Source organism: Mastigoproctus giganteus, chromosome 12, assembly GCF_048544385.1.
Source record: "Mastigoproctus giganteus isolate SK-2022 chromosome 12, ASM4854438v1, whole genome shotgun sequence".
In the NCBI taxonomy this organism is placed as follows: domain Eukaryota; kingdom Metazoa; phylum Arthropoda; class Arachnida; order Uropygi; family Thelyphonidae; genus Mastigoproctus; species Mastigoproctus giganteus.
Genome location: NC_143586.1, coordinates 154,388,634 through 154,399,684, shown reverse-complemented (window position 1 = coordinate 154,399,684; position 11,051 = coordinate 154,388,634). Strand labels below are relative to the sequence as shown.

The 11,051-nt window shown below is 38.7% G+C and overlaps 1 protein-coding gene across 1 annotated transcript in view; it reads left to right on the top strand.

The window, feature by feature from the left end:
* The window catches only part of LOC150077524 (paired box protein Pax-6-like), a 107,169-nt gene extending 98,808 nt beyond the window's left edge, over nucleotides 1–8,361 (top strand). Inside the window, exon 9 of the mRNA XM_090386910.1 lies at nucleotides 7,194–8,361. Within this exon, the coding sequence (XP_090243036.1) occupies nucleotides 7,194–7,288 (95 nt within the window). The 3' untranslated portion in view covers nucleotides 7,289–8,361. The remainder of the gene's footprint in view (nucleotides 1–7,193) is intronic.
* Nucleotides 8,362–11,051: the final 2,690 nt, after the last annotated feature.

Here is an 11,051-nt window from a genome sequence, read left to right as displayed (position 1 = left end):
GTTCAACCAGACTCCATAATTAAAGCAAGGAAACGGGGATTTGAAAGTCTGTGAATTTTCCAGATGTCATAATTCAGAATACATATCTAAAACGAGTTTCCTCAAAGTATTATAGGAAACTAGGGTTCTTCTTCCCGTAGAATAGGCAAAATGACCGTAGGACGCAATTTACAAATACAACACATTGATGCCTCACAGCCTTAGTTTCTTTGGCGAAAAAATAAACCAACTAACAATGTATTAATGATCTTATATGATCATTGAGAAAGATCCGTATAATCACATCAGCCCAATTTTCGATGAAATTGGGTTGATGAAATTTACCATCAAGGAGTTTGATCCAGAAAATTGGGTTGATGTGATTTATACGGATCTCTCTCTCAAAGACATTCGCTAGAGTCACCCACGAAATTTAAAAATCGAAATTAAGATTTTAAATTAAAATTTTAAATATTTTTTAAATTTAGAATTAATTAATTTTATAATTAAAATTCTCTAATTATGATTTGTATTCCACTTCTAAAGCTGTTAGAGAACGTACGTGTCAGATTATTTTCATAGCGGCTTAACATCTCGTGAACTATCTTTTCTTGCATGTGTTCCTCAGGGATCCTCATTGGGCTTTCTCCTTTTCAATATATGAGGTGTGGCAGTAAAGTTCCCGGACATGGTGCTGTTACAGTCATGTTCGATGAGTTTGAAAATAAAGGAAGTGGTATGTTGCAGTTCAAACTTTCTCCAATAGATGGTGATACAGAGGTTGTCCAGTAGATTGATTGGTTGCAAGTAACAACCAGTTTCGTTAATAGCTTAACTTTCTGTTTAGATTTTTCAATAGAGCAAACAACAAATATCAAATTTTGCTGTAACTTGGGAAAATCTGCAACGGAAACATATGAAATGTTAAAAAATGTTTATGGTGATGAAACCTTAAGTCGCACCAGTATGTTTAACTGCTATAAGGGGTTCAAAGATGGACGTGAGGACGTTCGTGATGACCCAAGAAGTGGGCGTCCGTCAACCTCTCGAAATCAAGACAGTTGCAAAAGTTCGGGAAATTGTAGCAAGAGATCATCGTTTGACTCCCAGAATGATGGCCGAACGACGATCTCTTGCTACAATTTTACTTGGCTATATTGTCACTGGAGAGAGTGTGTTTGGTGTTTCAGTACGACTCAGAGACGAAAATTCAGAGCATACAGTATATTTCAAAATCATGACCAAGGCCAAAAAGGTTTCGTTTACACAAGTAAACGACTATTCAAAGACTATTGAAACTCATTTCCCGGGTGAGGCCAGAATTTAGAGAGAAAGACAGCTGGTTTTTGTTGCACGACAATGCCCCTGCACTTATAGTGAAGACATTATCACGAAACTTCGAATTTTACAGCTCAACCATCCACCCTACTCTCTGATCTAGCACCAGCGATCTTCTTCTCCTTCCCAAGGTGAAAACTGCCCTCAAAGGAAGAAGATTTCAGGAACATATGTGAGGACATGAACGGTGTAACAAGTGCATTAGCTGGCGATTACTTTGAATAAAAATAAAACCATCTTTGAGCTCCTTCACTTTGTATTCTTCATATTGCTCAAGTCCGGGAAATTTATTGCCATACTTCGTATATCCTTAATGGTTATATTAAACTGTACTCCTTCGCAGAACCCTTTTATCTTCGGATAATAATCTAATCATAAATATTGATGAATCCAAATGGAATCTTATCAGGATTCTCACAAAAAAATGAATAAAATTCGGCTACAGCATTCAGCAACGACAATTATCTTTTTGGTCTCGCGATTTTGTTTCCTTATTAAGAAATTAGAAAATGTTGAAACAAAAATGATCAAGTACTTAATCAAACAAGATTGGCTTACAGAGTACCACAGCACAGGTTACAAACAATATTTAAAATCGCTTCATCAAAGGAGACAGCAATTAGGATAGAAGTTCATATATCAAGCAGTTAACAGTTATTGCAAGAACTTATTGGGACATTATATTTCTTTTTTACACTCCAATTTCCCATATTTATTATGTAAATCTGTATATTTTAACAGTATTTAAAATGAAAATTTAAATAGCATCTAATTTTTAGCTTTTATTTGTTTATTTTTCCATTTTCTGTGTACACGTGGATTTATATTCTCTGTATTAGTTTGTATAATTAACTTTTACTCGCTGTAACATTCGACTGCAATACCAAAGCATATAAAACTTTCTCCAGATGGGTTACACCAGTTGCATCCTATACAACAGAGAATTAAAGTAAAAGTCGCGTGTCATTATTCGCGAGTTAATTAATACCAAATTAACATTTTAGTGGAGAGCTTTAGATGGAACAAAAGCAACTTTTCGTTAAGTCTCTTTTCTTGTATATTGAAAAGCCGACAGGAAGGCAACAACACCACAATGATGGGATTGGTTTAGAATGTACGTCAAGGTATTTATATCCGAATTTCGAAATCGTATCACGTGATGAGCTTAATTGCTACCGCTATGGCCGGCGAATACAGCTGCCACATCGTAACGATTCTATCTACATGTCTTGCGTGGGACATTGATCGAATCTGGTGCGACGTTTTCGAGGACTGAAAGGGAACCATGATTGAGTAATTGCTAACAGTTCGTGACAGTCCAGTCATGTTGGTGCATTCACTGTCTTGTGCTGTGATCCGGGTCATTAATTAGAGAATTAATCACTAGCGAGAGTTAGTTCAGTGTTCTATTTGACGCTAATGGAGATATTTGCAATGGATAACTCACTCCCACCAGACCCCATAATTAAAGCATTTACTTTCGCAGTGTTGCGATACGAGTAATAGGTGATCACGCGGTTATTACACACCTACTTTTACATCACGGATATAGATTTCTCACCTCCTCCCCAAGCACACACCACTACTCAATGTCCCGTGGGTAGCTGTGGTTTCTGCTGATGGAAAATTTCGCTCATTGGAAAGGTTAAGTATAATTCTCGTCTTTCTCCCCATCCGGGTAATAATCTTCGACACCTGGAACCATGGTCTTGTCTGAAAAACAGTACTAATCAGTTGATCCTCCAAAGGTTGCGGCACTTTTTTTATATGACACTTGTATGAGCAGTATTTAACAATCTTCTGCAATTAAATTACTTCATCCTATGAAAGGTATAGAGATGTTCTAAAGGACCACATTCCACCTTCGACTTAGTTTTATTCTAAAAAAATCTTTTTCAACAAAATATTCATCTGGAACCGATAATCACAAAGAAATTGAAATAAATTGTTATCTTGTAGCTAGTTTCTTCTCAAATTTCTTATTAACGTATGTTGCATTAGCTTCAAAAGATATACGATGGTCTGATTTTCAATGTAATCTCGGTCTTGTTGGTTCCTTCCATGAACCAAACCACGGAAGTCCGAATGGGCGTGGTCCGAATTATATGGCAGATGGTGCAACACAGTTCACTGGGAAGCGATTGCTCTCTAGCACTGTCTGTAGAAATGTTTTGCTATTCTGTACCCCGAAGATGAGGAAAACACTATTATATTCTGCAACTTTTATATATAAATTTTTAATGAGTAAAAAAAAAAACAACTGAGGAGGAAACCTGCTTAAATGAACTTGTAATTCAACGAAGACTGCATTCTTAACCGTCCACATGTATTTAACATTACAAGCGCTTTTGTGACCTTATGGGTAGCACAGTTGGTATGACTTCCATCGTCCCCATATCGGATGGAACAGACCTGAGTTTGAGTCCGGTCGATGACGTGAGGAATTTTGTATGGGCCTTTTTCACAACGTGGTGGAGTTAGTCAGTCTCAGGCGCGTGTAGCTTGGTTTTTCGTCCACCAAACAGAAAATCGACCTCAGGACACAGGCAATTTACTGACAATGTACAAGGAGCAATATGGCCTTTGTCGCAGATGCTCCTAAAACCCTACTGCTACTACTGGGCTTTTGTTTTTTTTTGCAAATAAGGACCAATCTAAATAAAATCCAGCCCCTGTCTTTTTAACTGTAACTTTATATTACACTTAAAAATAACATAATTTCTTACGTACATTTAAACTTAAAGAAAGCAAAAGCGATTTCTTTCAACTGATTAATAGCTATCAGAAGAACAATAAATAGAAGAGGAACATATCAACGCTGGTGAAGATCTTCCCTATTCAAACTGGACACTTGTGACTAGCCTGATATGCGATGGACTCTACGGGTCAAGGTCGGGTAATCCAAGCTTCTGAAGATATCAGTTCTATAGCTGGTTCTAATAGGCCAACAGATCATATAGCTGAAAACTTGCTCTCAAACACGTCACACGACTTACACCTTCATCAATCCTATGACCACCTACCCAATACTGCCTTTTACCGCGATACCATTAAGCCTAAAAATCGAATATTTGTTTTTACTACATTTACAAAGTCGCTTTTCTGAGAACAGCAGGTGTTCATGGAGTTCTGTTCTGTTATAAAACATTAAGCAAAAATTGGCTAGGATTTCATGGGACCACTATCTACGGTTGCAAAAAAGGTCCTCAAGTTCTGAAGTCCTCGTCAATTGAGGCTGTAGTTAGCCAATCTCAGGCAGAAGGAGTAGTTTATTTCCTCTCGGGTTATTTCTGGTTTATCTGCCCGGGTGATGGTACAGAGGTTGTCCAGTACCGAATATCAAATTTTGCTGTAAATTGGAAAAATCTGCAACAGAAACATATGAAATGTTAAAAAATGTTTATGGTGATGAAACCTTAAGTCGCACCAGTGTGTTTAAATGGTATAAGGGGTTCAAAGACGGACGTGAGGACGTTCGTGATGACCCAAGAAGTGGGCCCACCTCTCGAAATCAAGACAGTTGCAAAAGTTCGGGAAATTGTAGCAAGCGATCGTCATTCGGCCATCATTTTGGGAGTCAAAGGACGATCTCTTTCTACAATTTTACTCGGCTATATTGTCACTGGAGAGAGTGTGTTTGGTGTTTGAGTACGACTCAGAGACGAAAAGTCAGAACATGCAGTATATTTCAAAATCATGACCAAGGCCAAAAAGGTTTCGTTTACACAAGTCCAGGATCAAGGGGATGCTGATCATGTTTTCGACAAACGGGTGTGATTCACAAGGAATTGTACTTTAAGGGGAGAGAGTCAATGTTCCGTTCTACGTAGAGGTGATTCAAAGACTATTGAAACGCATTTCCCGGGTGAGGCCGGAATTTCGAGAGAAAGACAGCTGGTTTTTGTTCAGGCGGAAGGAATTAAAATGAGTTAATGAACAAGTGTCCAGTAACTCCGCCTGCCCGCACAAAGTGCAAATCGGGCTGTTGTAGTAGTGGGGTTTTAGGAGCATCAGCGACTAAGGCTATATTGCTCCGTGTATATTGTCTGTAAATTTCGTGTATTCTGTGGTCGATTTTCTGTTTTTTGAACGAAAAGCCCGAGTTGCCGAGAGAAAAAACCATGCTACTCGCGCCTGAGACTGACTAACTCAGCCATGAAGCGATTCTACTAAGTGTGCTACCCACGAGGGCATCGTGCTGTGCTGTGAACATATACTTCTACAGACACAATATACTTATACGGATATAAATTACGCTTGATAGCCGAATTACGAAATTACACTCACTGACTGGTGCAGCATATATAGTGACCGCACGGCAGTTGTGTCTGTCAGTACGAAGCCCGTGCAATGGGGAAAGGAAGTAACTAACGGAGTTTGAACTGGAAATGATTTGCCACGCTGGGAAGGCGGAGACTAACCTCTCAGCAATCTCAGGCATTGTCGACTGTACGAGGACCACCATGGCGAAGGTGTGGCGGAATGGTTCGAAGAAGGACACAAAACAGTCCAATGTGCTGGGATGGGAGACCATTATTGGTTGACAGTCGAAGTGAATGGCGATTGGTATGAGCTGTCTGGGACAACAGACGGCTCATGATTTCTCAGTTAATGGCAGACTACAACCAAGGTGTATAGAGAAACGTTTCCGAGCACACCATCCAGCGGATGCTCTTGCGGATAGGTCTAAGCAGTAGGTGACCTGTTCATGTGCCTATGTTCACCGATTGTCGTCGATAACTCCTCCTGCAGTGGACACGGGAGCACCATTCCTGAACATTGGAAGACTGGAAAAGAATCGCTTAGTCTAATGAATCAAAGTTCCAGCTCCACCATGCTGACTGCACGGTTGGACAAAAACAGGCCGACTGCGGCGTTATGACGGTTAGGGAACGTTTTCATGGACATCATTGGGTCCTCGCATCCCCATTGAACGCACCCTCACCGCCAGATACTACTTCGGCATTGTTTTGGACAAAAGTTTTCCCTACGTTGTGATCGTGTATCCAGATGGCACCGGACTCTTTCAACAAGACAACACCTCGTGTCACAAGGCTCGCATTGTGCAGAATGGTTCCAGGATCATGTCCAAGTATTTCGTGTATTCCTCTTCCCGCCAATTTCCCTCGGCATCAATCCCATCGAACCTTTGTGGGACGCGGTAGAACGCAGCATTCACCAGTCCACGCCAGGGCCTCCTCCATTGCAGAACTCCAAGATGTCGTTCTATCTATCTGGTACAGAATACCTGAGGACACCTTCCGGGTCTTGTAGATTCGATGCCACATCGGGCGCAAACGATTATCACGGTAAAAAGCGGCCCAACACTCAATCGGGTAGGTGATCATAATGTTTTGGCTCGTGAGTGCATATGTTTACTTCAAAATTAAGTCTGTCTATTTTTCGGGGTAAAAACAAATTTTATGATGGAAAACTACTTTTTCCATAAACCGACAAACTCAGTACTGTGCGAAAAGCCCTAAAAAGTTCTTTCGCTCATCAACACGATTAACTCTAGTTCAGGCTTCAGATAAATCCACTTATTATTAATAATATTAATCAAACTGTTTAATTAAAATATTAAGCACGCTATTTATGCACATAAGATTTTTATACACAACCAAAATAATTTATTATTCAGGTCTACCTGGACTGTTTTCCTACATTTATTATTATTTTTTCTCTTGGAAACAATTTGTCTCCTCTTAATCTGTTACAAAATCTAATATTCTTAAAAATATACAGTACGATTCATAATTCTGCGTGGACTCAGAATAGCTGATGTTCTGCGCAGTGCTCCACTAAATATGATTAACATTATAAAAAAACATCTAAGTTTCATCAAGAATGCTTAAAATATGTTTTTTTTCTTCCAGGTTTGATATCTCCTGGGGTATCAGTCCCGGTTCAGGTACCCGGTCAACATAGTGACTTGAATATGACTTCGAACTATTGGCCTAGACTACAGTGACTGTTAACAAATCGCAGACATGTATAGCGACCATGAAGCTCTCTGACCAGTCGTACAAACTTAGGGCAGTCCAGGATTAAGAACTAATTGCCAAGCAAGTCAGATGACAACGACAGGATTGATGCAATGCAATACTTTGGGCATCTGACTGAGGACGAATATTTATTCATTTTAATGCAATATAATATATAAATATATATAATATACATATATACATACTTATACATAGCAGAGTCTGGAAACACAGCTAATTTTGCAAACATCGAAACCAAAGATTGGCAACCTGTAGTGTTAATCTTGAAGAATTTAATTCTAGAAGAGCCAACGACAAAAAAAGAAAAAAAAAAAAATGATGCATTATTAATATACTAGTCTTCCGTTGTGTGACGTGTCAGTAGGCAGCTTCCAAATAATTCTAAGGAGTTGCCCTAATGCCGAAATTAATGTCTTGTCCCAGAACTCCATAAGCAACTATTATCTGTGATACTGCCATTTGATGCCAACGACATACTTTTCTTCGCACAAGCTTCAATATATGTGAGTAGCAGACGATTGATGACGTAACAATGTACTTAGTGAACAGCTGTCGTATGTGGCATACGTGACGTCATAGTTCAGTGCTTTCTCTGCAGTTGGTTTATATGCAAGTTTTGGTTATTTTGTCGAGGTTTAACCCCACCCCTCCACCACCAAAGGAGCAGGTTTCGATACAGGAATGAGTAGATCCGACCTGGAAACGTTTGATTTTAGTCGGCTGGAGTAACTGTTTGAAAACGAGCTGAACACGGTGTGAAGTTGGTATTATTTAAGAATAACGGTGACTCCAACAGCTAATTAATAGCCTCTGAAGAGTTATGTCGTAATTAAGCAGATTGAATTACTGTCCACTGTGTTTAAAGGATTATTATTAAGGCCTTAGCAAATTCCAATTGATGTACGATGTTGATGCGTGAAGATAGTGCGGAACCATCCTCATGCATCAGATATGTTCATTGCTTCGTGTGATAAATTTCTTTAAACCTTACCGCGATTGGTTAATCGGAACAGGGGACTTGTTATTCATGAGAAAAATAACTAACACAAAAAGGCATTTGGAATTCCAGTGTGTTCTGCCCATGAACTTCAATAAAGAAAGGTCTGTCCGCAAAGAATGCTCACTTCTTGCCCCTTTGGCATATTTCTTTGGTAGTTCTCCAGCTGAAGATTTCTTCTTGCTGTCTTCTTTTGTTTACTAATCTCTGGACACTCGCGAGAGAAAATTCTTTTTGATAAAATTGTTGGCTGTCATTATAAATTTCATCCAAAGATGCCAGCTTTTTATCGTGTTTATCAGCAAAATGAATTGCAGCAGGTACTGTTGTTTCGAACAGTCTAATGGCGATGTTCACCCACTACATTTGAGTGAATATTTCTAGACAGTTCACGCGACACCTATACATATTTTTCGATAAATAAAATTTATTTCGGGTCAAATTATGGTAAAATTGATTTCTTTTGTACTATTTACAATTGAGATGGTTTTATTTCTTCAAGCGGTAAAACTTCAGTGACGTGTTGCTGTTTAATAGAGGTGCAATCTGACAGAGAAGATGCCATCTTGTAACGTGGCTATCTAAGGCAACATTGCCAACTTTCTATTGCGAAAACTAAGGATATAGGTTAAAATATTATGATTATTATTTGTTCATTTTAATTTATATTTGCCCTCTGGACAGCCTGTTTGGCTAGTAAGACGCTTCACAATATCCAGTACTTTGAAATAAATTAAATACGTAATAATATCAACTGATTTCTTTTTTAACAATTGCATCTCACATAAAAACACATTAGCCTCAAATTTATCTCATCTATAATACAGATAAAATTAAAACGCTATCGCTTTATACAGTTCAGTCAGTATGGTGTTTCTTACGTCCTGTCTGTGCATATCCCTTCATAGTCTAAAGAATTTTACATTTCAATGATGTTAGCAGGGAACATACATCGTAGAGATGTCATATTGGCCAGTCTGCTTCTCAGTTGGACTGAAAGGATTCCAGAATTCGACCTCTGGTTCAGCATGATGCCAACAACCAGACGTCAAACACATTTATCCTATGAGTTAGGAATTGTGCCAATGTGATGATGTTTTTTTGGCAACTAATTGTCTCCAAGGTTCCATCTTCAGGTTACATAAAAAAGGTTCATCTGGAGACTGGTTGAACTATTGACTTGGGATTAATATGGGATGAGAACCTTTCATATCTCATATTAATTTTAGTTCATTGTGGGTTTTGACAAGTTTAACAACTTCACCGCTGATCGACACTTTACTAACATTTCGTTGTTTCTTATAAGTAAAGGTCATCTGCTCCGTCTTCGCGTGGTTTATTTCGAGGCCAATTGACTTAAGATATGTTTGGAAAAATATATTAAGTCAATATGTTTGGAAAGCGACACAACAGATATCCAGCTTGGATATCTGTTGTGTCGCTTTCCCGTTTACAACTGGAATCTACACAGTCCCGACTCAATAAAAAAAAAAAAACACCATGTCATCAGCGTAAGAGATGAACCTAGAGTGGGAGCAGAGAAATGGCTCTAATGCAGCTGCGAAAAGGGCCCGAGTGACGATATCCCCCTTTTTGTGGCATACCCCTAGTTACGATACAATCCAGTTTATATTCTTAGTGAATGTATGTTCTACGATGTATGTTCTGTAGTAAAATATACTTGGATATATTTACGAGGTCATTTTTTATATTGAAGTGCTCCACAAGGATTCGAAGCACAGCCGGGGACTGAAGCCTTATGAAAGGTGGACTTTGTTCTAGGAATATGAGATTCAATTGGCTTCAAGGCCCAGCGTATACTGGTCTTGAAGAATGTATAAAGGAGATTAGTGGTGTTAGATTTCTTGTTAATGCTTGTACGAAGATGTGTTTGCCGATGTCCAAAATAGTGATCTACTATCGTCTTGTGGATTAGTAATTCAAATATTTTTTAAGGTTCTACACTATTGATATCGGGCGAGTCTTTCCAGTCTTTAGAGTTTGCATTCGCGGGAACTGGCTTCATAACACCTGTTCACATAACACTTGTTCTAGATCTTCGGGACAGTTGCTGTTTCAAAGATTGCACTGCTTCACCATAAAGGAAAGCCATCTAGTCCAATATTTTCTCCCTGTGGTAACTTATTAATCAATCCATTCAGTTTCTCCCGGGTTAGTTGGACCGAGGACAAATCTGGCTTACTGGATCGTATGGCACGAAGGCCTCGTATTGGTCTGATCACCCGTTGGTGTTTGAAAGGTTTGTGACGCCCATTTCTAAAGCAAATGTTTATCTAGTTTCATATTTTTGCGATGCTTGAGATATATCACATATCCTTTTAGATTACGACAATCTGCCTTTACGCCCATACAATCCGGTAATGTGCTAGCTTTTTCATTTTAAGAACTGTGGCTCTTTGTGTCTTATATTCTGCGTAGTGAAATTCGCATCGAGTTTTCTGCCATTTTCTGTACATATTCTATTTACTCATAAAAATCTCTTTCATGTCTCGATTGAACTACGGTTTGGTGGGTTCTGTAATCTGAGCTTTTTTTGAAGGGACAATGTGAGTAATGGAAGTTAGTGATGTCCATGTTTGTGTTGATTCGGAATTGATCATTTTTCATAAACTTTAGGGAGAATACGGTTCGAGTCTGATAACATGGAGACTTGCAAACTTCAATATAAAATTCAACGTGGTAGCAATGGGTATTTTCTCTCCTTTAAAAAT